This window comes from Ahaetulla prasina, chromosome 3, assembly GCF_028640845.1.
Source record: "Ahaetulla prasina isolate Xishuangbanna chromosome 3, ASM2864084v1, whole genome shotgun sequence".
In the NCBI taxonomy this organism is placed as follows: Eukaryota; Metazoa; Chordata; class Lepidosauria; order Squamata; family Colubridae; genus Ahaetulla; species Ahaetulla prasina.
The window spans coordinates 619,309-645,772 of record NC_080541.1 but is presented as its reverse complement, the minus strand read 5'-3'; the positions used below and the strand labels follow the sequence as shown (position 1 = coordinate 645,772).

General features: G+C 50.2%; 1 protein-coding gene across 8 annotated transcripts in view; it reads left to right on the top strand.

Moving 5' to 3' along the window:
* PLEC (plectin) overlaps window positions 1-26,464 on the top strand; it is a 100,592-nt gene that overhangs the window by 15,007 nt on the left and 59,121 nt on the right. For 2 of the 8 annotated variants that reach the window (XM_058179015.1, XM_058179012.1), the window contains exon 1: window positions 21,910-22,040. The exons of the other annotated variants lie outside the window; for them this stretch is intronic. In XM_058179015.1, the coding sequence (XP_058034998.1) occupies window positions 21,950-22,040 (91 nt within the window). In that variant the 5' untranslated portion in view covers window positions 21,910-21,949. Of the gene's footprint in view, window positions 1-21,909; window positions 22,041-26,464 lie in introns of those variants that run through there. 8 annotated transcript variants of the gene reach the window in all.

Sequence of the window (26,464 nt, the reverse complement as noted above, 5' to 3'; positions counted from 1 at the left end):
CTCTCACAATACTTGACAACACAGTATCAACAGTAGAAACCTTCAAATTTCTAGGTTCTATCATATCGCAAGATCTAAAATGGACAGCTAACATCAAAAACATCATTAAAAAAGGACAACAAAGAATGTTCTTTCTGTACCAACTCAGTAAGCTCAAACTGCCCAAGGAGTTGCTGATTCAGTTCTACAGAGGAATTATTGAGTCTGTCATTTGCACCTCTATAACTGTCTGGTTCGGTTCTGCAACCCAACAAGAAAAACACAGACTTCAGAGGATAATTAGAACTGCAGAAAAAATTATTTATTTATTTATTTATTTATTTTATTTTATTTTTATACCGCCCTTCTCCCGAAGGAGTTTAGCGGTTATAGATAACCGCTAAACTCCTCGGCTCGTCCCTGCAAAGGGTCATCCCGCACCTCCTGATGTAGGAGAGAGTGGGTGACCCGAAACAGGGCGGCCGGGCGGTTATCTGCCGACGCAATGAGGGTGGAGGCGAGGAACGCCGCTTCCTCATTGCCACTAGGTAGGTCCTAGAATAGGACCCAACTAGTGTCCGATCAGTTCGGGCGACTGGACCTCCAGGTGCTCTCCAGGCGTCTTCTCCGGCGTTTCATCTCCCTCAGCCCCTCGGAGAACCAAGGGCCGGCCGAGATCTACGCCGGGTCAGAGGCCGCAAAGGCGCGACACGGTCCAAGGCCGTGTTCCCAGGCCACGACCAGTTCCTCAGTCGTGCCGTGGGCCAGTTCCTCAGGGAATGGCCCAAGCTCCGTCAGGAACCTCTCGGGGTCCATCAGGCGCCTGGGACGGAACCACCGTATAGGTTCCATCTCCCTGCGGTGGTGAATGGCGGTTCGGAAGTCTAGGCGAAGGAGAAATGATCCGACCATGACATTGGTTCCGTTACTAAATCATCTAATACCAGATCATTTAACCACTGTCCAGAGATATAAAGCAGATCCAGTGTGCCTCCCCGTGTGCGTGGGGCCATCATTTACTCGAATCAGGTCCAAGGCCGTCATGGAAGCTAAGAACTCCCGAGCTGCCGTCGATGACGAGCCAGCTGATGGCAGGTTGAAATCCCCATGACTATAAGTCTGGGGTCTCAACCGCCACAGCAGCAAGTACCTCCAACAGCTCAGGCAGGGCTGTGGTCACGCAGCAAGGAGCCAGGTACGCGATCACCAAGCCCAACTGATTCCTATAGCCCCACCGCACATAAAGGGATTCACAACCGCAATCTGAGGAATAGTGGCCTCCTCGGCTCTAGATCCTCCTTGATAACAACCGCCACCCCCACCCCTACCTTGGACCTCGGCTGATGAAATGCTCGGAAACCTGAGGGCACATCTCAACAGGGGACCCCCTCTGGGCCCAACCAGGTTTCCGTAATGCCCATAAGGTCCGGACTCCCCTGAATAAGGTCGCAAATCAGAGGAGCCTTATTAACCACGGACCGGCATTACATAACATCAGCCAAGATCCAAGCTCTGAGGATCATGGCCACCCGAGGAACGGGTAGGGATTGAGGGGCCGGAGCACGCGATCGCTTTCAGACATCGAACGCGTGCTCCCACAACTGCACGCCCCTCCCCCGCCATATCTGCCTCTCCCACTTACCGTACAGATCGAACATCCTCTAAACCTGGAACGCCCTCCCCTGCCTTCAGACAAGATGGAATAGTGTCGCGAACTAGCACAGGGCTGGATCCTCCCGACGGGTTCTCACCCCACCCGAATCCTCCCCTTAAAAACCCTTATTTAAAAACGGTTTAAAAACCCCACAGATTCTTCTTCCTCGCATGCCACCTCTCCGGGTCCCAAGACCCTCGTTAAGGCCGGCCTCGATAACCCGGAGGCCATTCCTGCAGGCGGGGAACCTCGCAGTCGGAGAAGGTCAGCGGACGAATATTTCATGCTAAAAGATTAAATAACAGTGGGGAAAAAAGGTGTTCCTAGCCACTTGATGTTATCGTAGCCTGTGGACAAAGTCAGGACAGTCACAAACCAGGGCCAAATGCCCGGTAAGGGTAATAAATAAGATGGAAGTTTGGCTGATGGATTCCGCCATTCAGTACTGCCCATAATGGATACAGCAAAGTTTTTGCCGCTGGTGCCGCCCATGATCAGGTCCAAGGCCGTCCACGATTGATGCCATAAATAAATAAATACCGGGACAGGAAAAAGTTTTCAGCCGCAGATGTCAAATGATGGTATATATAAGAGTCAGCTAAAATTCTAAAATCCAAAATGTCCAAGCTACCTGTGTCCAATGTCTCTGGTGCCGCTGAAAATAGTCCAGCAAAACAATCCAGCCGCCAGCCGCTGATGATAAGTGCGCCATAACGCAGCCAGACAATCCCAGATGTTGCCAATGGAACCATCAGATGGGTGGAATCGTAGAAACCATGCTGCTGAGCCATGCCACTGAAGGATAGAGCGCGGAACATCCAGCCGCCGATGACATATGCGGCCGGCAGCAGCAAACCACGATCCAGCCGCCATTCCTAGCGAGCGCCGCCCGCGCCTCCAGAATGGCGGCGCCATCTACCGTTGCCGCCGATGGTATCAGTGCCGCTGCTGGTATCCAAGCCGCGGATGGTATCCCTGCCGCTGGCCAGCCTATCGCACCCCCCAACTGGTCGCTGATGTCCGAGCGACCGCTTCGCCACGGAACCGCAAGCCGGCCTGCTTCCGCGGGCACGCCAGCCAAAATGGCCGCCGGCAACCGCCCACCGCCGCCCGCCTCTCCAGCCCTGCCTCGCAGCCGAGGGTCTAACAAGACCCAAAGATCTCATTTCGGCTGCCGGAAAGATGTTCTGCGGGGCGGCGGGCCCAGATAGCTTGAAAACCGCCCCGAGGCATCGCGGCTAGAAAAAACGCCGACCCACCGCCTGCATGATTCTCAGATCGCCGCCATTTCCGCGCATGCGTAGAGAAGAAGCTACCAACCTGCCTTCCATTGAGGACCTGTATACTGCACAAATCAAGAAGAGGGCCGTGAAAATATTTATAGATCCCTCACATCAAGGACATAAACTGTTTCAACTCCTACCCTCAAAACGACGCTATAGAGCATTGCATACCAGAACAACAAGACACAAGAACAGTTTTTTCCCGAAGGCCATCACTCTGCTAACAAATAATTCCCTTAACACTGTCAAACTATTTACTAAATCTGCACTACTATTAATCTTCTCATCGTTCCCATCACCAATCTCTTTCCACTTATGACTGTATGACTGCAACTTTGTTGCTGGCAATCCTTATGATTTATATTGATATATTGACCATCATTTGTGTTGTAAATTTTGTACCTTGATGAAGGTATCTTTTCTTTTATGTACACTGAGAGCATATGCACCAAGACAAATTCCTTGTGTGTCCAATCACACTTGGCCAATAAAAAATTCTATTCTATTCTATTCTATTCTAAAGCTGACGACCAGCACCGGAAGGTCACCTGGAAGCCCAGAGTCACCAGCGAAGGGAGCGCCCACCGTCAGCTGCCTCTGAGGCAGAACCAAGGCGGCTCTGAAAGTGGAGAAAGCTAGTTTTGCAACGTTTCTGTCTCTCGTTTTAATTTACTGTGCTCAGCATTTCTTACGCCTTGTTGATGGGTCTTGTCTCTATGATATGTCAGTGTTGCTCAACCTTGGCCACTTTAAGATGCATCGACTTCAACTCACAGAATTCCTTAGCCAGGAATTCTCAGGAATTCTGGGAGTTGAAGCGTACACATCTTAAAGTGGCCAAGGTTGAGCAACACTGTTTTCTTATGTCTGCAGAAACCCTAGAACTACAGACACATCACAGAAAGCGGTGTGGTTGCCATGAGCTTAACATGAATGCCTCTTCATTCATCTCTTGCATCCGAGAGCCTATCCAAGGCCTGGGCCAGGCAGCTGAGCAGGGCCCGATTGGAGCCGGGTCTTTTTCTACTTCTTGTGCCATATCTGTCATTGGACGTTGGCGATCACGTTGGCGATCCTATTTTTATCAACAGCCCCACAAAAAGTGCTGCTGAATTTTGTTCAAACAGTCGCTCAGATTTTGAAGCCATGATGTTCTTCTTCTGCCTAGACCTCATTTGCTTTCAATCTTTCCCTGGAGGATTGAGTGAAGTATGCCGTATTTCTCCAGGTATCACATCACATGTCCAAAATATTCCAATTTACGCTTTTTGATGGTTTTGATGATTTCCCTTTGCTTTCCCAGGCGGCTTATCATCACCTCATTTCTGATTTTGTCAACCCAGCTTATACATAACAGCCGCCTGTAAATTTACATTTCAAATGCTTCTAGTCTCTTCAAGTGGTTTTCTGTCAGAGACCAACTCTCCACTCTGTAGAGCAAGACAAAAAAGATGTAACATCTGACAAGCCTGATTTTCAGTCTTAGGCTTATGTCATGACTGAAACATTTTCGGGCTTTAGGTAGGGATTTCCTAGCAGAAATCATCTTGCAGATAAGGAAGGACCAGGAACTTGGCATGGGATGGATGCCGGCAGGATCTCTGAAGCCTTCGAGGCAGAGATTCCTGCTGGCTTTTCTCTGCAAGGTGGCTTGGCATTCAGGATGATGAGCCCATGGGGGAGAGGACTGATTGGGGTCTCGTGGGAGTTCACTGCCCACCAGGGAGCCTCTGAGGTAGTGGGGACTCAGCCATCAAGGGACCCATCAGAGGAACTGGGGGGGGGCAGCTGTGTGGATGGCGCCCTTACGCTGCCTCTTTTACATACCATAGCTAAAAATAACCTGTCCCCCTCTTTGACTGCGTCAATCTAGAAGGAGGCTGAGATTTAGCAAAATAAATAAATAAGTAAATAAATAAGGGGCGTGCATAAGAGCACAATAGTGCCTACTGTTACTGTCCTATTGTTCCCTTCATTATATCAAATTAATATAGTTGATGCATATTTTTTTACTTATATATGTATATATTTTCTTCAAGATATGTTGTTTTGTCTACGACAATTGTTTGTGTATACTGTTGTGACAAAAAGAAATTTAAAAAAAATTAGAGCTGGATTTCGAAAAATCTTACAGTGTGCAGAAATGGACAAGATGATGCTAGAAATTAAGGAAAGGGAAGAGTCAGAATATTACAAAGTGTGGAATAAATTATATGATTGGTTAGAAAAAAGAAATCAAAATTATAAATTGGAATGTTAACCTAATTAAGTTAAAATTAGGAAGTGTAAACCATTGAATTGTGTTAACCGGATAAGGACGGATTGGTAAACAGAAACCAATGTAAATATAAGCATGTAGAGGAACGAGTAAATAAGAGCAGAGAATATATATCATTGCCAATACGGCAAGCTGTAAAATATGTAATGTTATGTCTGTTATGTGTTTTAATGTGTTTTTGTTTTTTGTTGTATTTTTCTTTATTTTGTTTTTAAAAGTTAAAAAAGTTTAATAAAAATTATTTTTTTTAAAAAAAAAATTAGAGCTGGATTAGCTGCAGGAAGAGGTGAAAATATGGGGAGGCCTGGCAAATGGAAGAGCTGATCTGGGTCGGCCAGGGTTAAGTGGCACCTGGCTAGGAAAGGCGGGCCTAGGAATGGGCAGCACCAGGCACCCTTCGGGGGCTCAGGTACTCTGGGAGCAGCAGTCCTCCTTCCCCAAGCTGCCCTGCCCCTCTTTTTTTTTTTTTTAATAGAAAAAGTTTTTTATTTTTATTTTTCATCAACATGTTTAAATGTACAGTCTCTTATCCATCATTAATCATTATTCATTAATCTTATCTTTAATTTTCATTTGTTAGTTGTTCGGGCCTGCCCTTTTACCATTTCCTTCCTTGGTTTTAACACAACCGTAACTTTGCCTCTCTTTGTGGGTGCTCTTGTACTCTCACAGGTGAGGAACTGTTATTGTGAGCATGTCATCATTTCTTCACCAGCAGCCTTCCCAGGATCCTGGGCTAAGAGGGGAGTTGTTCCTCCTCCTCCTCCTCCTCCTCCCTTGGGCTCTGTCTTGTGCTGCGTCTTCTGAGGCTTCCCTGGGAGACAGCTAGGTGTGTCTCCTGCACAGCAAATGCTCCAGCAAGCAAGTTGTGTGGGAAGCTGCTGGGGATCCCAGTGGAGAAGCTGGACCCACCCCTGCCAGGCTGGGGTCTCCTCTGTAGTGAGCAAAGCATCCAGCAGGGGGCCAAGGCTTCCCTTCAGCCCAGCCCTTCCCTGGCAGCAGCAGACTCTGCTGGGGTTTCTTTGCTTCCGTCTTTGGTGCTTTGTAACATGGAACGCAAAATCCCCAACTTCTGTTTCCCCCCATTTGTGCACATTTTGCAGTCATGTCCTCCTTTCCCTGCTCAACACAACCCCCTTGGCTTTCAATACAGTATAGTGATTTTCCCAGCCGGCAGGTCACCCATTTTTTTTCCCATTCGTTTCAATTGGTCATTAAATGAGGTCATTAGTGGTTTCGGGGTGAGTTATCACCTGTACGCTGATGATACCCAGCTGTACTTTTCCACCCCGGACCACCCCAACGAAGCGGTCGAAGTGCTGTCCCGGTGCCTGGAAGCTGTACGGGTCTGGATGGGGAGAAACAGACTCAAGCTCAATCCCTCCAAGACGGAGTGGCTGTGGATGCCGGCATCCCGGTACAGTCAGTTGCATCCGCGGCTGACTGTTGGGGGCGAGTTAGTGGCCCCAAAGGAGGTGGTTTGCAACTTGGGCGTCCTCCTGGATGGACGGCTGTCGATTATTATTATTATTATTATTATTATTATTATTATTATTATTATTATTATTATTATTATTATTTATTCGATTTTTATACCGCCCTTCTCCGGAAGGACTCAGGGCGGTGTACAGCCAAAAGTAAAAACAGACAATACAATTGATGAGCATCTGGCGGCCGTCTCCAGGAGGGCTTTTTACCAAGTTCGCTTGGTCCGCCAGTTGCGTCCTTTCCTTGACCGGGATGCCTTATGCATAGTCACCCACGCTCTGGTTATGTCTCGGTTGGATTACTGCAATGCTCTCTACATGGGGCTGCCCTTGAGGTGCACCCGGAGGCTGCAATTAGTCCAGAATGCGGCTGCGCAAGTAGTAACGGGAGCCGTTCGTGGCTCCCACGTAACATCACTGCTCCGTAGTCTGCACTGGCTTCCTGTGGTCTTTCGGGTGCGCTTCAAGATTTTGGTTACCACCTTTAAAGCGCTCCATGGCTTAGGACCCGGGTACTTACGAGACCGCCTGCTGTTACCCTATGCCTCCCACCGACCCGTACGCTCTCACAGAGAGGGTCTCCTCAGGGTGCCGTCCGCCAAACAGAGTTGGCTGGCGGCCCCCAGGAGTAGGGCCTTCTCTGTGGGAGCATCGACGCTCTGGAATGAACTTCCCCCTGGCCTACGTCAAGTGCCTGATCTTCGGACCTTCCGTCGTGAGCTAAAAACACACTTATTTATTCAAGCGGGACTGGCATAATAGTTTTGATTTTAATTTGGGGTTTTATTGATATTTTTAAAATTTTAAATTCAAATTCTTAAATTATCAGCCTTTTGCAATTTGTTACGTTTTAATTGTTGGTTTTAATTGTATATATTCTGTGTCTTATCTCTAGCTGTACACCACCCTGAGTCCTTCGGGAGAAGGGCAGTATAAAAATTTAATTAATTAATTAATTAATTAATAAATAAAGGAGAATCTCTAGTTGCCCGAAGCTGGGTAGAGAAGGGCCATCTGAGTCTAGAGGGATTTGGGACCATCAGCCAATGCTCAGACCACTAATTGACACCCCCCTCCGGATGGGAGGAAGCAGAGGGTTGCTTTGGCCAGCAGCCTGGGTGTCTCCTGTGGATCAGATCTGGTGCTTTTCTACAGTTCTCCGTGGGGCAGACCAGGCCAGGGATCCTACTGCCTTCTCAGCCCCTCCCCCACTTCTGGGCTGCATTTGCAAGTAGAGTCCACAGGGAGTGGGGTTCTTCCTTCCAGGCATCTTCCATTCCCCCCCCCACCCCTCTTACTTCTGCTCCTAATTCTCCAAGCAGGGACTTTTAGCTCCTGGGCAGCAGCTGGGCAGGTTCTCTGTGGTCAGCAAGGGCTTTGCCCATGGCTGTGTCTTGGCACTGGAAGACTTCAGTCTGGCTGTGTGTCCTGCAGCCAGTTGGCTTGCTTGGTTCTCCAGCTCCAGCTGTTTCCATGGCCCATTTTTGTCCTCTTCTTGGAGAGTGATGCTCTGTCCACTGACCAAATGCTATGTCCAGCAATATCATGGCACCTCCGAGTGTCCTTGTGGTCCTTCAGAAGTGCATCTTCTGGAGGGCTGAGGATCCCCCTCTCTAGGCGGGGCTGGAGAGGATCCTGAATGCAGAATCACAGGGTTGGAAGTGGTCCAACCCCGCTCACCCAGGACAGGAATTCTCAGGCCATCCAGGACAAACGGCTGTCCCTCTGTTTTTCAAAAACTCTCCCACTGCCTATCAGCTTTTGCAGTCAGGAAATATAAAGAATTTATAAATATAATTTATATATAAATATAAAATATAAAAAATTCTATTCTAAAAAAATTCTATATCTTCCCACTTAATCCTGGAATGATTGATCAGATAAGTCAAGGTAAAGCCCCAATGACCGCATAAGGCGATCTTCTGCAGTGCCCAACCCGTTGCTGCTGGAACCAAGTCCCGTCCCCTTCCCCTTCTTCTCTTCCCTTCTACCTTTCCTGGCATTATGGACCCATAATTTGGTCATTTGTGCTTCAAGTGAGAACTGAACTGATTTGTTTCATGACCCACATGTTTGTTTTCCTGATTATTCAAACATTCCAATTCCAAAATTCAGGAGCATCTGTGGTTTTTCATCCTACTACTTCTTCACAGCCACAGAGTGCCACAGAAAACCATGGTGTCAGCCTGCATCTTTGCTTTCTTTCAAGCTTTGCTGCCAGCTACCACGGAAACACTGTGCCCGTAGGGAAGCAATGGGTAGGTATTTGGGAGAGGAAGTGTGCAGGAGGTGAAAGTAGAATTTCTGAGAAGTGATGGGGAGGCCTGGACTCAGAGAGGCCAGCTTGGGTTGCTTAACCTCTTCAAGGCCAACTGTCCTGGGATCAGCATGCATGAAGAAGGAGCACCTGGACCAGAAACATTCCCAAAATATCTTCCTGGGCGATGATTGAATTCTGATTGCTTGGCTGCTGGGGAGGGAGAGGGCTCTAGGGTTAGTTTCACTTTGTCTCTTAGAGTATGTTTTGCTTAGGACGATGCCTGACTTTTGCTGCAATCAGTTCCTTCCTAGGAAACTAGAAGGTGCTAGAAAAGTACCTTTTCTCTGAATCTATGGAGAAAGGTTTTCTTTCCTAGGGACTGATCGGAGGCAGCCCCGACACATTGCCTGCACCAGTGCTTCTCGGCTTTGGCAACATTGAGATGGATGGACTTCATCTCCCAGAATTCCCCAGCCAGCTTTGAATTCTGGGAGTTGAAGTCCACCCATCTTAAAGTTGCCACAGCCAAGAAACATTGCCCTGCACCGTTCTAACCTTTATAACTACAAATACACATCATGATATTTAAATATCTTTTCCAGAGCTTTCATGGTATCCTCTCCACGCTGGTCTCCGATGTGTGTCTCAATTGCAAATCTTTTTGTCCACACTAGAACCTAAAAAGCTGCCTGCCATTCCTTCTCTCTGAGCCCCCACCACCACCATTCCCCAGACAGCGTCCATTGCTTGGCAAGAGAAAGCCAGGTCCGCCATTCTCCCAGTCACGCATGCTGTCCTTCTCGCAATGCTTTGAAGGCCTCGGGAGCTTTCCAGAAACTTTCCAGAGCATCTGGAGAACGGCCCCTGGGACCTGGGGAATGGTGGGTGCAGCCTTCTCACGAGGCTTTGCCAGGCCTCACGAGAACGGCATGAGCTTTGTGGTTTTGGAGGCCACGGAAGCCTTCCAGAGTGTCGCAAGAATGGCATGTGCTATTTGGAGAGCGGCACTATGGAGGAAGAAGGCCTGGCTCAGCCATCAGCTGCCTCTTGTGGGGCAGGCTGGGTGGGCCTCGCCAGCAGCGGGAAGAAAATGGTGAAAGTCGGTCGTGGTCGTGGTGGGGGCTGGCTGCGTGGCCACGTGAACTCGCGTTTTTGTGACCGCATTGTTTAGCGATGAACATTCCAATCCCAGTTACCGTTGCAACTTGAGGACTTCCTGTACAGGTAATCCTCAATTTACAATGTTCATTTAATGATTGTTCAAAGTTACGACAGCATTTAAAAAAGTGACTAAAGACCATTTTTAGAATAGAATAGAATAGAATAGAATAGAATAGAATAGAATAGAATAGAATAGAATAGAATTTTATTGGCCAAGTGTGATTGGACACACAAGGAATTTGTCTTGGTGCATATGCTCTCAGTGTACATAAAAGAAAAGATACGTTCATCAAGGTACAACATTTACAACACAATTGATGATCAATATATCAATATAAATCATAAGGATTGCCAGCAACAAGTTATAGTCATACAGTCATAAGTGGAAAGAGATTGGTGATGGGAACTATGAAACGATTAATAGTAGTGCAGATTCAGTAAATAGTCTGACAGTGTTGAGGGAATTATTTGTTTAGCAGAGTGATGGCCTTCGGGAAAAACTGTTCTTGTGTCTAGTTGTTCTGGTGTGCAGTGCTCTATAGCATCGTTTTGAGGGTAGGAGTTGAAACAGTTTATGTCCAGGATGCGAGGGATCTGCAAATATTTTCACGGCCCTCTTCTTGATTCGTGCAGTATACAGGTCCTCAATGGAAGGCAGGTTGGTAGCAATTATTTTTTCTGCAGTTCTAATTATCCTCTGAAGTCTGTGTTTTTCTTGTTGGGTTGCAGAACCGAACCAGACAGTTATAGAGGTGCAAATGACAGACTCAATAATTCCTCTGTAGAATTGGATCAGCAGCTCCTTGGGCAGTTTGAGCTTACTGAGTTGGCAGAAAGAACATTCTTTGTTGTCCTTTTTAATGATGTTTTGATGTTAGCTGTCCATTTGAGATCTTGCGATATGATAGAACCCAGAAATTTGAAGGTTTCTACTGTTGATACTGTGTTGTCAAGTATTGTGAGAGGTGGAAGTATGGAAGGGTTTTTCCTAAAGTCTACCACCATTTCTACGGTTTTGAGTGTGTTCAGTTCCAGATTGTTTTGGTTGCACCACAAGGCTAGTCGTTCGACCTCTCGTCTATATGCGGATTCGTCATTGTCTCGAATGAGACCAATCACTGTTGTGTCATCTGCGAACTTCAGTAGCTTAACAAATGGATCATTGGAGATGCAGTCATTGGTATACAGAGAGAAGAGAAGTGGGGAGAGCACACAGCCTTGGGGGGCCCCTGTGCTAATTGTACAGGTATTTGATGTGATCTTGCTTAGCTTCACCTGCTGCTTCCTGTTTGTTAGGAAGCTTGTGATCCACTGACAAGTCTGTTCCGGTACCTGTAGCTGGTTTAGCTTAGTTAGGAGAATGTCTGGAATGATGGTATTGAATGCTGAACTAAAGTCTACAAAAAGGACCCTTGCATAGGTCTTTGGAGACTCAAGATGTTGTAGGATGTAGTGCAGAGCCATATTAACAGCATCATCTGTTGATCTATTTGCTCGGTATGCAAATTTTTCACACTTATGACGATGGTCATGTGACCCACATTCTGATGCTTGGCAACTGGTTCATATTTGTGACAGTCGCAGCATCCCGGGATCATATGACTTCCTTTTGTGACCTTCTGATGAGCAAAGTCGATGGGGAAGCCAGGTTCACTAAACATCCGTGTTACTAATTTAACAACTGCAGTGATTCGCTTCACAACTACAGCAAGAAACATCGTAAAATGGGACATAACTCACTTAACAACAGAAATGTTGGGCTGAATTGTGGTCGTAAGTGGAGGACTATCTGTAATTCGGTCTTCTTTAATTTTAGTCCCATTTTTCATTGCGCTCCTTCACTTTCGTTACAAGAGCCTGAAGATCCAATGCCTGTGTTTTTACTTATAAAAGTTATGGGCTTCCCCCCGAGTGACAGCAGGGTTTAGTTATCGTAGCAGTGCCATAATATGCATAGTGCAAGTCACAATATTGGATGTTTGCTCCTGAATTTTTAAAGCCTTGGTCCCCGTTCTTCCATCCTCCCTCCACAGACCTATTCTGCCTACAAATTGAATCAGTGGGGAGACTGTCCGAATCCTCTTTCTGTTGCTTTCCCAGCCTGGAGTGAGGCTGCTTAGCCTGTTCAGCCTGTGGCTCTTTGGCCTCCGCGGAGGTTTTGCACCAGGACCAGGAGCCATGTGCTGCATTCCCAATTGCCTGGCATGGGCACATTCAGAGGCTTGTCTTTCTTGGCCTTTTCCAAAACCAGCTTGGACATCCAGCTTTCCGTTTCCCTATAGGGACACGTGCACCATATTTTATCCAATTGGCAGGGTCTCTTGTCTTTCCTATATAGACTGTCTGCCATCGTCCTTCTCTTGATTAGAACTTTTAAAGATTCTTCTTCTGTGCTTTTTCATACTTCCATTGTCCCCCAGGTCCTGTAGCCTTCCAATTTGGTAATGGCTTCCTTTGGCCATCCATCCTGCATGGGCTACTCTGAGATGGTTGGACACCAGGGGTGAAATGTAAAATTTGTTACTACCGGCTTGGTGGTGGTGGGGGTAATGTGACAGGGTGGGCGTGGCCAACTTTTTGTTTTTACTTTTAAAAGCATTTTTCTACAACCTCTTCAGCTGAAGAGGTTGTAAAAAATGCCTTTAAAAGGCTGTGATGATCAGGCAACTCAGCTGGGATCGCCAGAGGGAAAAAAGCTTTTAAAGGGTTCTGACAATCCCAGCTGAGCCACGCGATCATCAGAGGCTTTTTTTTTTATTTTAAAAAGCATTTTTTCGCCTGAAGAAAAAATGCTTTTAAAAGTAAAAAAAACCTCTGATGATCGCGTGGCTCAGCTGGGCATGCGGGGGGGAGGGGGGGCAGGGATTTTTGCTACCGGTTCTCTGAACCACATCGCTACCGGATCGGGTGATCCGGTCTGAACCGGGAGCCTTTCACCCCTGGTTGGAAGGCTGTGTCCACAATAAAGGTATCCCTGGATTGAGCAAAACCAGTAAATTGTTCTCCTACTTGATGTTGGCTTCCTTAATCTTGAAGTCCAACTACACTTTCCTCCTCAATATTTCCAACTTGTGGATTGCATTTATTTATTTATAATATGAATTTGACTTTGACCATGAAAACCACAAAACTACTCTCCTTCCAGCAGTTGGAACACCAGACTTGGGCAGTTGTCATGGTAAAGCAGGAGTGGGGAAGCTTGGCCCTTTTATGACTTGTGAACTACAACTCCCAGAATTCCTGAGCCGGCCATGCCCACAAGTCATAAAAGGGCCAAGCTTCCCCACCACCCTCGTGGTAAAGGGCAGTCCGTGAAGTCTAGGACTGGCATAAATAGTTGATTTTAATTTGGGGTTTTAGAGATTTTAAATATTTGTAAATTTTTAAATTTTCTAATTATCGGCCATTTATTAATAGCTTCTTTTAATTTCTTTTAATTGTATATACTCTGTATTTTATTTCGGCTGTACACCGCCCTGAGTCCTTCGGGAGAAGGGCGGTATAAAAATCTAATAAAATAAAAAAATAAAATAAATAAATAAATAAATAAATAAATAGTTGATGTTATTCAGTCGTAGACTGCATTGTCCCAAGTGCAGCCTTGTTCAATCAATCAATCAATCAATCAATCAATCAGAATAGAGCTGGAAGGGGCTTGGAGGTCTTCTAGTCCAACCCCCTGCTTACCCTTCCTGCCTACGAAAGCGATACCTTTTGGTGTGCTGACCAGGATGCTCTTCTGCCTGAAAGTGTCCAGTTCTTGTCCATTTCAACTCCTTCAGGCCTTAGATGTCAAGCTGCCCTCTCGCATTTTGCCTTTCTCTGGGTTGGGCCTTTCTGTGTTGACGCATCTTACCTTCTGCTCCCAGTTTGGACCAGGTCGGCCGATACGGTAGCAATGACGGCAGGTGATTCAGAGAACCAGTAGCAAAAATCCCTGCCCCCCCTCCCTGCCATGCCCACCCAACAGCTGAGCTGCCTGATCCTCAGAGCCTTTTTTTTTTTACTTTTAAAAGCATTTTTTGTACAACCTCTTTGACCGAATAGGTTGTAAAAAAAAAGTTTTTAAAAGTAAAAAAAAAAAAGATGGTGTGCACAGCTGATCAAATCCCTGCCCCCTCATGCGCTGTTCTACTTACCCCGTGCCTCCTTTTGGCGTGCACTGCGCGTGTGCGCAGGCGCCTTGCATTTGGGTAAGTCAACCATTTCAGATTTCACCACTGCTTCTGCTGCGGTTCTGTCTTTGCCTCGTCAGTTTTCTCTCTTCCTGGATGGCAGCAGTTGCCACTGGAGGTTGAAAGGCTTCCGTCTGGCCGTGGCAGAAAGAGCCTTAGTGTCTCCAAAGACCCTCAGCTCTTCCCCCTCCGCCCTGAGGGCCCACCATCTGGCACTCTGCCATCCATCGCTTGCCTCTTTTCTTCCTCAGAAGATGTCAGGGGTGTTTCTGTTGCCCCTCTTGCACAGCAGGCAGGCTGCCTTTGGTGCCTTGCAGCCCAAGAGAGGCTGTGCCTGCTTCCTGTAGCTGGGCAGCCAGGACGGACGGCCTTCCTGCCTGGGTGCCCCTGCACCCTTGACATGTTGAAATCATTCCCGCCATGATGAGAGTTTGGTGGGCAAAACAGAGACCACTCCCATTTGGCTTGCTTCGTGCATTGTGTGGTGTTGTGGATTGTTCAACTGTGATTGACTCATTGGGTAAACCACAGTTGACTGGGGTCATGATCATGATCCCAAGACACAATCCGTTGGATCCAGGAACATGCTAAGCCCAAATCAAGCAATCGGCATGAATATTCTTGCCCTCCAGGACTGTGTTTGTGGCTTCTCTGAGGAGAAGCCATGAGGATACATCTCTTCCTTCATTCCCCCCAAGCGGGGGTCAGTGGGAGCTTCGGTGCCTTCCACAAGGTGGGCTCTTATTTACAAGGAGCATCTGCCCACTGGCCGGACCCCCAGCTCTGCAGAGACACCCTGTCAGCCCCAGAGCCTAAGTTCTCAGAACGGCCACCCAGTTTCTGCCCGGTGGGCTCATTCTGCCACTTGATCTGCTGCCTGTGGCTGGATCTTGCATCACATGTGTTTTGCACTCCAGGAAGAGCATCTGATTGATCGAGACTGTTGTTTTTGGAATAGGACAAAGTGCGGGGGAGGGGGGTTCCAGACTCCAGTGCACAGAAACCAAAAACAATGGGAGCAGCCCACACAGACAGACAGACAGACAGACACCAGATTTTCTGGTGTAGCATCTTGGACACACGTGGCCTGTTCCAATGCATGCAGCTGCCTCTCTAGCAAAGGCTCCAAACTTCCTCCCTCTTTGCCTTCCTCAGCCCATCCCAGCTCCTGGGGAGGCACACACACGCACACACACACGCGGTCTGGCCAATCCTGGAGCCTTGAAGGGGGCTCCCCTCGCTCCGTTCTCTGGATCAGGCCAGGGATGTCAGGGCTGCATCCTCACAAGGGGCTGCCCTGGGCTGCCTTTGGGGGGCTTTGGGAGCATGGTCAGGTGGGCTGCTACAGCAGCACCCAAAACAGCACCCGGCTCCTGCCCGGAGTCCTTTCTTTGGCTCTTCCAGGGCAGCCTCTGCATCTGATTGGCTGAAAGGCAGCAGCCCAAAGGTTGAGCAGCCCAAAGGTTGAGCCACTTCCCGGTGGAGTTCAGGTGATCAGCTGGAGAGCTCTGGAATCTCTTGGCCAGGTGGAGGAATGAGCCGGATGAGCACGGAAGGCCCCACCTTTAGCTCTCTCCCCCCTCCCCCATTCCTGGGCCAAAGGTTGGGACTGCTGGAATGTGGGGGAGGCAGGGGGTCCGGGTGGCCAGGGACTCTGTTCCCATTGCCCCCTCCTCCGGAGCACCCTCTGCCCTGGTCTCAGCCGCTCCCTCCCCTCCCTTCCATCCGGCCCACCTGGGTCCTAGTGTGGGATTTCCACGGAGCTTTGGAGAAGGAAGTTCTCTGTGGCCTGGGTCCCTGTGGAGAAAGGCCACAGTCGGAGCCAGTTGATAGCTCCTTCTCTTCCACGGAGCCACCGACACTGCTCAGGCTGACCGTCAGCTGTGCTTCTTCCCTGCCCCGGGGAAGCAGCCTGCTCTGTGATGCCAGCTGTGGGCTGCAGACCCCGGCTGGATTCCTGGGAGATGGGAGTGTATAACTTTAGAGCTGCCGCCTTATGTGTCTCTTCTTCATCAGGTGTCCTTTGTAGGCAGTTAGCGACATGCCTGTGGCTGGAGGGCGGCTGGGGTAAGCGCTCGCCATCTTCTTACTCCCCAGTAGTGACCAGATACTTCCTCTCGAGCCTGTCTTCCCTTTCCTCTGCTTCCCTCATGCTTGCAAAGCTGCTTATTTATAGAAGCAGCCGAGAGGCCGGAGCCGAGCGAAAGAGACGGGATCCCCTCTGCAGGGGTCTCCCTCTTCTCACACGCCTTATAGGGCTGCCTGCATGGTCCCAAAATTAGCCCTGGCTTTCCCATCCCTTCGGCCATCGCCTGGCTGTTCAGCCAACTGGATGTCCGTCCCCCAATTCTCCGGGCTGCTGGTGCCGGTGAGCCCTGAGATGTTCTAGATCCCCCACCCAAAGGGGTTTAGTGGGGAGCTCTGCTGAGGAAGCTGACCGGACCGTCTCTCCATTTCCAGTGGGGGCCCAGCCAAGGCAAGCTGCCCTCCGAGGGCTCACCTCCCAGAGTCAGGCAGCAAATAGGTGCAGTGCCCTTCAGGTAGTCCTTTTTTTTTTAAATTTTTTTTTTTTTTTAACAACAAACATAAAAATCTCATCAATTCAATTACAATGTGTTGGTGGGGTGTTAACATATCTTCTTGTGCAATGTCAAAATAAACATTTCTTTCATTCACCTATCTTACATTGTCCAGGTCTCTTACTCAATTAATTTTTAATTAAACAATGGTATTTTATCTAGTAACATTATTCATTCCATTCTCCTAAATAAGCTTAATTCAGATTACTTCTCTTGACCTTAACCTTTTCCAACTCTTTTCTAGCATATCTTTCCTACTAACCAGTGACAAAATAAGTCCCATATTTTGTAATGTTGTTTATCTTCTTGTTCTCTAATTTCAAATGCCAATTTACTCATCTCTGCACATTCCATCATCTTCCTAATAATTTCGTCTTGCAAAGGTAATTCCTCATTTTTCCAATTTTTAGCAAACACAATCCTAGCTGCTGTAATAATATTCACAATCAAATATTTTAAATCTCTACTATACATTTCACGTATAATTTCCAACAAAAAAAACTTCTGGCTTAAAGTCTATATGTTTTTAGTCATTTTCTCCAACCATGTGTGTATTTTAGTCCAATATCTTTTCGCTTCAACACATGTCCACCACATATGGTAATATGATCCAGGTATCTGGTGATACTTCCAACATTTTTCGGATTTGTCCTTGGACATTCTAGCAATTCTTGTCAGGGGTAGATGCCACCTGTAAAACATCTTATACAGATTCTCTTTATATGCTGTAGTCATTGCCATTTTATAATTATACATCCATAATTTCTGCCATGCCTCTAAATCTATCCCATAATTAAAATTCTTCCCCCAAGCAATCATTGTCTCTTTTACTTGTTCTTCCTGCCCTTCAGGTAGTCCTTGACCTGTGACCGTTCAAACTTACAAGAGCAATGGAAAAAGTGACTGCTTTTCACCCTGACAACCGTTGCAGCGTCCCTGGGGCCACATGATCAAAATTCTTGGCAACTGACTTATATTTATGACGGCTGCAATGTCCTGGGGTCACATGATCACTTTTTGCAAACCTCTGACAAGCAGAGTAAAGTCAGATTCACTTAGGAACTGTAGCAAGAAAGGTCACAAAATGGGGCAATCCTCACTTAAGAACTGTCTCGCTATGGGTTCAATTGTCGAGGGCTACCATGATGGTGATAATGATGATGATGATGGTTGGCTGTACAGGCAAGAGAAATCTTTAGGCTGCATTTGGCATCCAGGCCACTCAGATCTGCAGACCCTCCGATCCTGGACATAGAAGCACTTCAGCCTCAGGACGCTGCTCCAGGGCATTGACTACAAAGACAGCCCTCCACCCCCCAGTGCCATCATCACTCTGCTAAGCACTGAATTCCCGCAGCGCTCTCTATGCCTAAGGATATCTTACCGTATAGTAGGACTGTATTATGGGTAATCCTCAATTTACAACAGGTCGTTTAATGACCATTCAAAGTTACAATGGCGCGCAAAAAATGATTTATGATGGATTTTCATACTTATGACCACTGCAGCATCCCCATGGTCACGTGATCAAAATTCAGATGCGTGGCAACTGGTTCATATTTATGACCGTTGAAGTGTCCCAGAGTCACGGAATCCCTTTTTGCAATCTTCTGATGAGCAAAGTCAATGGGGAAGCCAGATTCACTTAACAACCGTGTTACTAACTTATCAACTGCAATGATTCACTTAACAACTGCAGCAGGAAATATCATAAAATGGGGCAAAACTCACTTAAAAACTGTCTCGCTTAACAATAGAAATTTTGGGCTCAATTGTGATCGTAAATCAACCTATTGGTATTTATTTATGGCTATCGCTTTGTGGGTTCAGTCTTATGATTTATCATTTTGTTGCTGGAATGTATACCGAGAGCTTCTGCACCAGAGATTCCTTGTGTGTCCAATCACGCTTGGCCAATAAAAAATAAAGAATATTGTATTCTTTCCATTCTTTTTTCCACCTATCCGGGATAGGCAGATGTTTGCTGGTGCTGTTGCAGGATATAAATTATTCCAAGTCAAGCTGGCTTTTGCAATAGAGGGAAAGGGATTTGGTCCATGCAAAGAGCTGCTCCAGAGGTTTTGGGATTGCCTATCCCTATCGGTACTCTCTCTGTTTTCTTTTGCCACAGTTCTGTTTTGTGATCTTCTCCAGTTCTTTCTCTATTTTGCTCTCTACAGTTATTGCCACATCTACTATTCAAACTTTTTTGTCTTTCTTATCAACATTGTTAAGTCTGGGGTGTTATATGATAGAGCTTGTTTGTTTGAATTCTAAAGTCCCAGAGCACTTTAGCTTCTTCGTTTTCTATTATCTTGTCTATTTTATGGTCTGACCAGTTCTTGCTTGCAAGCAAATGCTATTTCTTGCAGATCTTCCAATGCACCATTGTTGCTACTTCAACACACCGTTGTTTGTAATTAGTTCATATGATCTTCTTGCAGCAGCTAACTGGGGAATCTACTGTTTCTTCAGCTTCTTGGCATGGGCGGCATTTAATGCTGTCTGTTGCTGCCTTCTCAATTCTGGCTTTGTTTGCATCTGTTCTTAAGGCTTGGTCTTGTGCAGCCAGAATTAGCCCCTTGGTTTCTTTCTTTAATCAATCGATCAATCAATCAATCAATCGATCAATCAATCAATCAATCTGAATAGAGCTGGAAGGGACCTTGGATGTCTTCTAGTTCTAGCTCAGGCAGGAGACCCTATACAATTTGAGAGCAATGGCTGTCCAGTCTCTTCTTAACAACCTCCAGTGTTGAAGTACCCACATCTGCTGGCAAGCAGTTCCACTGGTTAATTATTCTCGCTGTTAGGAAGTTTCTCCCTAGTTCTCAGTTGCTTCTCTCCTTGTTTAGTTTCCATCCATTGTTTGTTGTCCTGCTAAAATAAGTTGACCCCCTTTTCTTTGGGACAGCCCCTCAAATGGCTGCCTTAGCTGGGAATGTGGGGACATGTAATCCCAGCTGAAGGTCCAGACAGGTGGAAGCTTCCTTGGGGAGCCCCTGTATGCCTGTGGGGGGGGGGGGCTCCATGGAAGGAACCCTCTAGAGTCCCAAGCAGCATCTCTCTCAGTGAGGAAGGAAGAAGGGCCTTTGTGCTGATTGCCAGTTGTCTCTTCCAGCAGGGGAGAGGCTGGATCTGCCCCAGTGCTTTGCTTTATCTTTTTAAAAAAATCAATCCACTGCTGAAAGGAATCAGGGTGGAAGAACAAAACCACACAGCATTTGCCAAATCCCACGCAGAACATCCTTTTATGAGGGACAGGGCTGTGCTGTCCCCTAAGTCTCCCCCCCCCCAGGTCCCTCCTGAAGCTGGAATCGGGACTCTGAAGGAGCAGCCAAGTCCGAGGCGACGTCTGGCAGGGAGAACTTAAGAAGGGCCTTTGTTGGGACTCTCTGCTCACCCGCAGTTTGTCCCTGGCAGCAACTTGTTTGGGACTCCGAGTCCCATGTAGTGGGACACACAAAGGCCAGGCCTGAGTGAAGCGGGTGGGGGGGGAGACTGGGGCACAGCAGGAAGCATATGCCTGCTTGCATAGTGAAGAAAACCTTGGGAAGTTCCATCAATTGCAATCATTGCAGCTGTGTGAGGCTAATCTCTGACCCTGCCCACCCACCCTTTTCTGCCTCTGGAGCATAATCCTTAGCCCTTGAACACCCTGGGCATTGCCAGGCCCATCTGTGGAGGGTGGGCTGCAAAAGGCTTCTTAAGAGGAAGGGGTGGGAACAGCACAGCTCTGGCCAGGACGATGGGCGGGAGGAGGACTTATTTGCAAGTGTCCTGTGTGAATGTCTGCTCTCCTTGTTGAGACAGTAAAAATCCCCCACAAAATTCCCCTATGTTGACCATCATTTGTGTTGTAAATGTTGTATCTTGATGAACGTATCTTTTCTTTTATGTACACAGAGAGCATATGCACCAAGACAAATTCCTTGTGTGTCCAATCACACTTGGCCAACACAAAATTCTATTCTATTCTATTCTATTCTCTCTCTTCAAGCTTCCTGGGAATGGCTGTCATTCTTGTGGGAGGGGGAAATCTGCCACTCCCCCTTCTACTCATGTTAGATTTGTGCTAGGGCTGAGATGCTGGCTGGGATGGGGGAGGGCCAGCACACTGCTGGATTGGGAGAGGTGAGTGGGGGGTCCCTTTTGGACCACCCCTCGAAGAAGAGGTGCCCCCTCCCGCCCAAGGTGCCCATGGGAGACCAAGCAGTATCAGGAGGGGACTTGTCCCTTGAGTGTGGCTCAGCGTGGCTCCCTGCAGGCAGAAGAAGCCCCTCAAGCCACCTTCCACCACCACCCCAGGTTTTGGATCTGAATGCCGAATGTCCTCAGTGCCCGTTCTGGCTTCAGAAGGGCTATGGGAATGCAGGTGAATGAACCTCTGCCATGTAGTCCCTCCCTCTTGTGCCCTGGGCTAAGGGTTGGACAGCAGCACTGGCTAAGAGGGCAGCTTCTGGGCATCTGCCAATGGGCCTCCAGACAGGTGGGGAAGGCAAGATCTCGCTTCCTCCTGCCCAGGGGACAGGGAGGGGGTCCCAGGAGGCTGTTCCCCGCTCTCCTGGGGGCTGCTGCAACCCGGCCTCCTGCAGTTGGTGTCGGTGCCGATTTCCCCGCGCGAGCGGCAGCCGAGATTCGGCCAGCCAGCCGCCCGGCGTGGCGCGGAGCCAGGCATCCTCGGGTCCCTGCCTGATGCCTGGCCGGGCCCTGGAGGAGCGCAGCGGCTGCCGCCCGCGCATCTCAGTCCGGCGCTCGGGCTGGCGGGAAGCGCCGCGGAGGAGGAGCCCCGCAGAGACGGCTGTGGGGCCAGACGAGACCCGGGCGCACCTGCTGGAGCCGACCGGGCTGCGCCGGGCATGGCGAGCGCACCCTGCCCTCCCTCCGCCCTCCAAGAGGCCAGCGCAGAGGAGAGGCTGGCGGGGGAGGGCCGGGCCGGGGAGGGGAGGGGAACCTGGCGGTGGTGCCTTTAAGGGGTAGGGCCAGGGCCGCCGCCGGAATGCCGCCGCAGGGTTTGGCCGGCCGGGCCGCCTGGCCTCGCCCCCCTCCGCCGGCGCGGCCCCCGACCGAGCCCAGTCTGCCCGGGCCGCGCCATGGCCACCTTCAACCTCAGCCTGCTGCCCCCCAACCCCGAGGAGAAGGACTTCGTGCAGGCCTACGAGGAGGTGCGGGAGAAGTACAAAGGTGGGCACCGGCCGGGGGGCTGCGCGGGCTGCTCCTCCGCGCTTGCCCTTAATAGGGCAAAGGGAGGCGGCCGTGGCGGGACGAGAGCCTAGCTCGAGAGTGTCTGCGAGCGGGCCGCCTTTCGCCTCTGCGCTCGGCCCTAGCGAAGCGCCCTGGGACCGGGGAGGCCTTTTCCGCCCTCGGGGCCGAAACAGGGCCAGGCCGACAAGGGCGAAGTAAAGTTTGCCTGGCCGATCGGGCGATGATGCCCCCCACTCCTCCAACACAAGCGCCCCTTTTATCTCGAGGATCTGACTTTTTAGTCCTCCGGAGGGGGGTGGGAAAAGCCCCAGTCTGGAAGGGAGGAAGGGAGGGGACTTAGACAGGAGGGGTGACTGGCTGGTCTGCCTTGGATTTTGACTTGGTAGGGGGTGGGAAGCCTGGTCGGGGGGGGGGATTCCTGAATGGCTGTTTTGTGGTTCTTTAAAGTCTCCTCTCCTCTGGTCCCCGTTGGTCCTTTGGGGCTTCAGTTTGGGCCTTGCTGTGCTCACCATTTTCCCCTGCCCCAGAGCTGGAGGGAAGCAGCCCCTACCTCTGCCCAGCTAGGGAAGGCAGGGAAGGGGCAGGGATTGGTGGGCTTCCAAAGGTGGTCTTTGCCCTTGGGGAACAGGAGGGGGGAACCTTGCAGGGAGGGGCGCACCTGCTGTGCCGGAATATAGTGTGTATGGGTGTGGGTGAGTGTGTTGCAGCCCCTTTGGGAAGGTGCTCTGTGCATGCTGAGTATTTATGGCTCCCAAGGCCTTGGTGCCATTGCTGCTTGGCCTAGCGGCACGTTGTCTGCGAATGCCAACAGGCAGCGAATCAGCTGCCTCTACCCCACCCTGCCCTCCCCAGGCCTGGTTCCCCTGGCTGCCCTGCCCTGCCCTAGCTGGGCATTGCTGCTGGCGCCTGCATGCTTATGCTCCAGCCCTGGCCTCCTGTGATGGATCTCCCTCAGCGCCCTTAGAAGGGCAGGCAGAACACAGATCAACTTCCTAGTGGGATGGGAGCCAGTAGCAGTTGATGTCCCTGCTGTGGGAACTGGGGCTGCTTTGGCAAAACTGGGTGCAGGTTGGTCCCCCTGGGTTGGCAGGAAGGAGGGAGTGCCATGGCTGATCTGGGGGAGCAGGTAGAGAGAGAAGCTTGGAGAGGGGCAGTCTGACAGAGGGGGCCAGTTTCCCCTTCCCCAACTTCAGTGGAGGTTTCCTTCTAATTCTGTGATGCCGGGGTGGGCACTGTGTGGGGGAAAAGGTGACTAACCAGAATGGTGGCCGTCAGAGGCCCTGGGGCAGGTGTTCTATGTGACTCAGACTGGAGAATTCCTGGGCAGCCAGTGGGGAGGCAATATGGCCTGGAGTCTGAAGTCCCTGGCATGGAGTGACTTCAGACCCCTGGAGCGCACAGCACGCCTGACACGGATGGCATGACTCCTTTGGGAGAGCTTCCTAGGAGGAAACTGGCCGAGCATGGCCAGAATGTGGGGGGGGCAGCAAAAGGAAGACCCAGATTGTTGGGGGCAATAAGTTGACTTTGTATAATATACAAATGGATTGCTTAACATAATGTAAGCCGCCCTGAGTCTTCGGAGAAGGGCGGAATATAAATGCAAAAAAAAAAAAGGCTGCCTGGCAGCGGTGCTGCTTCAGTGGCATCGTCAGAGAGCTTCCTGGCATAGTTTCCAGGGTTGCTGGGGAGATGATTATCCTCTCGGCTGGAAAATGTGATTTGCTTCAGGACTCTGGCAGGTCTGGAGGGCACCTTGAAGGTAAAATGCTTTACGTAAATGCAGCTGTTGCTGCACATCCCAGTGTGTCAGAACCGTGGCACTGGGAGGCGCAAATAGGGTCATCCAATCCCACCCTTTGCCATTTATCCATGAGGGTCTTCTTATAGCCTCCAGTGGGGAGAACCCACCACCACTGTGAGGAGATGGTTCTCCTCTGACAAGCAGGAACTCTTCCTTACCCTGAAGTGAAGTGAGCACTGAACTGGCTCCCATCTAGCGCAGCTTTTTAGCCTCATTTCCACTTTGAGGTTTGTGGACTGAATGCCTGTGGCAGTTTGTGTGGCCCAAGAGGTGGGAGTGGTGAGTTGCTGCCTTGATCCAGGGGGCTGGCAGTCAGGATGGCCCCTGCCCAGTGACCCTCCTCCAGCAGGGGGAGGAGTCCCATTGGAGCTGTTAGAGGAGGGCCAGTTAATCTGGAGGCTCTAAAAAGAATGAGGGTCCCTCTACGTTGGCTGCATGAAGTGGGAGGGGTGCCAATGTGCAACAGTTCCAAAGACTGGCTGTGGAGAACTGCAGCTCACCCCCCTCCCTGCCAGGAGCCTGAGGGATCCAGGAGGGGGGAGGGACTTTGAGGAAGAAAGAGAAGTTGGTATTGTGGTTGCCAAACCACCCGCCACCCCCCCCTGCTCTGTGGCCACATAACCCCTTACCAGGTTAGATGGCACAGCCACATGCCCATTCCTGGGTTTGTTTATGGAACCAAAAGACCTCTGGAGAAGCACATCTTCCCAGCACTCTAGCAGGTGATGCCCTCAACACCCACAAGCTCCCTGTACCCCATTTCCACACACACCCCTTTGCCCTACACAGTCTCCCTTCTGGGAGCCCCAGTGTGCAATGATCCTGGCACCTTCTGTTTTCAAGATCTACAGAATGCCAGTCTGGTGAAGTGCAATCCCTCCCTTGCAAGGCATCCATGCGTTTGAATAGCAGGGTAAGGTCAAGCTGGTGCCCCGTCCTGGCGAGCAGAGGTCTGTCTGTGAGGTGGAGGCATGAGTGTGTGAGCAATTCCTGTGAAGTGGAGGGGGGGTGCACTGGGAGAGTTGGGAGTGTGGGATCCCCCCACATCCTGTCTGTGGGGCTGCCTTTCAATATGTGCACAGTTCAGTTGGAAGGGGGTAGCTCCAGAAATAGGGACGCTGTCCGTAGGGATCTCTCAGACCCTCTTCAGATGGGCTTCATTGCCATGGGTGGGAGTAGCCCCCGGAAGTCTTTTCTTTGCATTCCTGGTAAAACTTTCCCGTTCTGCTCTCTTCCTGGCCCTGTGAGGCTGCACTTGGACAGGAGCCCTGGTGATCTGGGGCACTGATGGCCATGCGCCCATGTTCCCAGATGCCATGATTCTGGCCAGTTCCAGGGCTTGGAACAGGCCATTTCGGCAGGGAGCAGCGGCTCCCTTTGTTGACATGCAGCTGACTCAGTGGGGCCTTTTGTTGGCCCTGATCTGGCGGAGCCTCTGGGATGCAGGAAGACAAAGGATGCGAAGGATGTGGGGTGTGAGGGCAGCCCCCCCCAGCCTCCTAGGGCAGGAAGCAGTGGGGTGGGGGGGACTCAGCCCTGCATGGGGTCCAGATCAAGTGGAGACCCCCTTCCTTCAGACCTCTCTGCTTAGGGGCTCCTTTGGGGCTCCTCTTATCTGGGGAGAGGTCACTGGGCATAGATCTGTTGGTGCCCAGTCTTGCAGGGCAGAAGGGGACCCTTGGTTCTGCTTTGGGATTCTTTCCTTGCTCAGCTTCAGTTCAGGCTTGGCACATTTCAACCAGGTGGGGACTAGAGGCACCCCCCTCTGTGGGAGAGCTTGAAAGCAGGCAGTTGTTTCCTGAGCTTAGCCGGTTTTTTTTTGGGGGGGGGGGTTTGGTTTTTTACATTTATATCCCGCCCTTCTCCGAAGACTCAGGGCGGCTTACAGTGTATAAGGCAATAGTCTCATTCTATTTGTATGTTCATAGCCCGGAGAGTTGTACTGTATTGCACTGCATCCCTGCAGTGTTGGCCGGCTTGGTCGCCTCTCTCTGGCATTGAGAGGGACACCGGGCAGCCGTTTGGGGGAGGCAGCTCTTGTTGCGCCCAGCCCACACGCCTCCCGCGGGAAGGGCTCCACTTAGAGCAAAAGAGGGGCGGTTGTGGAGGATAAGCGAGGATCCTTTAGCTGCAGGCGGGGACCTCACCAAGCAGCCGCTGCCCGGAGGGCTCCGGCATCTGGCTCCGAGACTCCTTTCCTCGCCTTGGGGGGGAAGCGGGCAGGGGGGCAGCCGAGCGGGCGCCCTTTTAGTGGTGCGGACTGGGGTCCCCCGACGCGCCTTTCTACGGAGGGCGGCGGCCCCAAGCCCGGAGCAAGAGGGGCCTCCCGGGCCGCCGCAGGGCCCAGGCCTGCTGCTCCTCTTGCTGGCTAGTAACGGAGGACTCTTCCAGGGGTCTCCGCAGCCGCCGTTGCTTGGCAAGACCTGCGGCTTTGAGTCTCGCCTGGCCCCCTCGAGTCGCGCTGGCAAGTTCGAGGAGCCGGCGCTCGCCTCAGCCAGGGGATCGCGCGGGAGCGTTTGGCTCAGGGGCCGCCGCCAGCTCGGGAAGCCCGCGGAGGGCAGGTTCCGACCGCCGGGCAGGGCAGGCTAAGTCGGGTTAG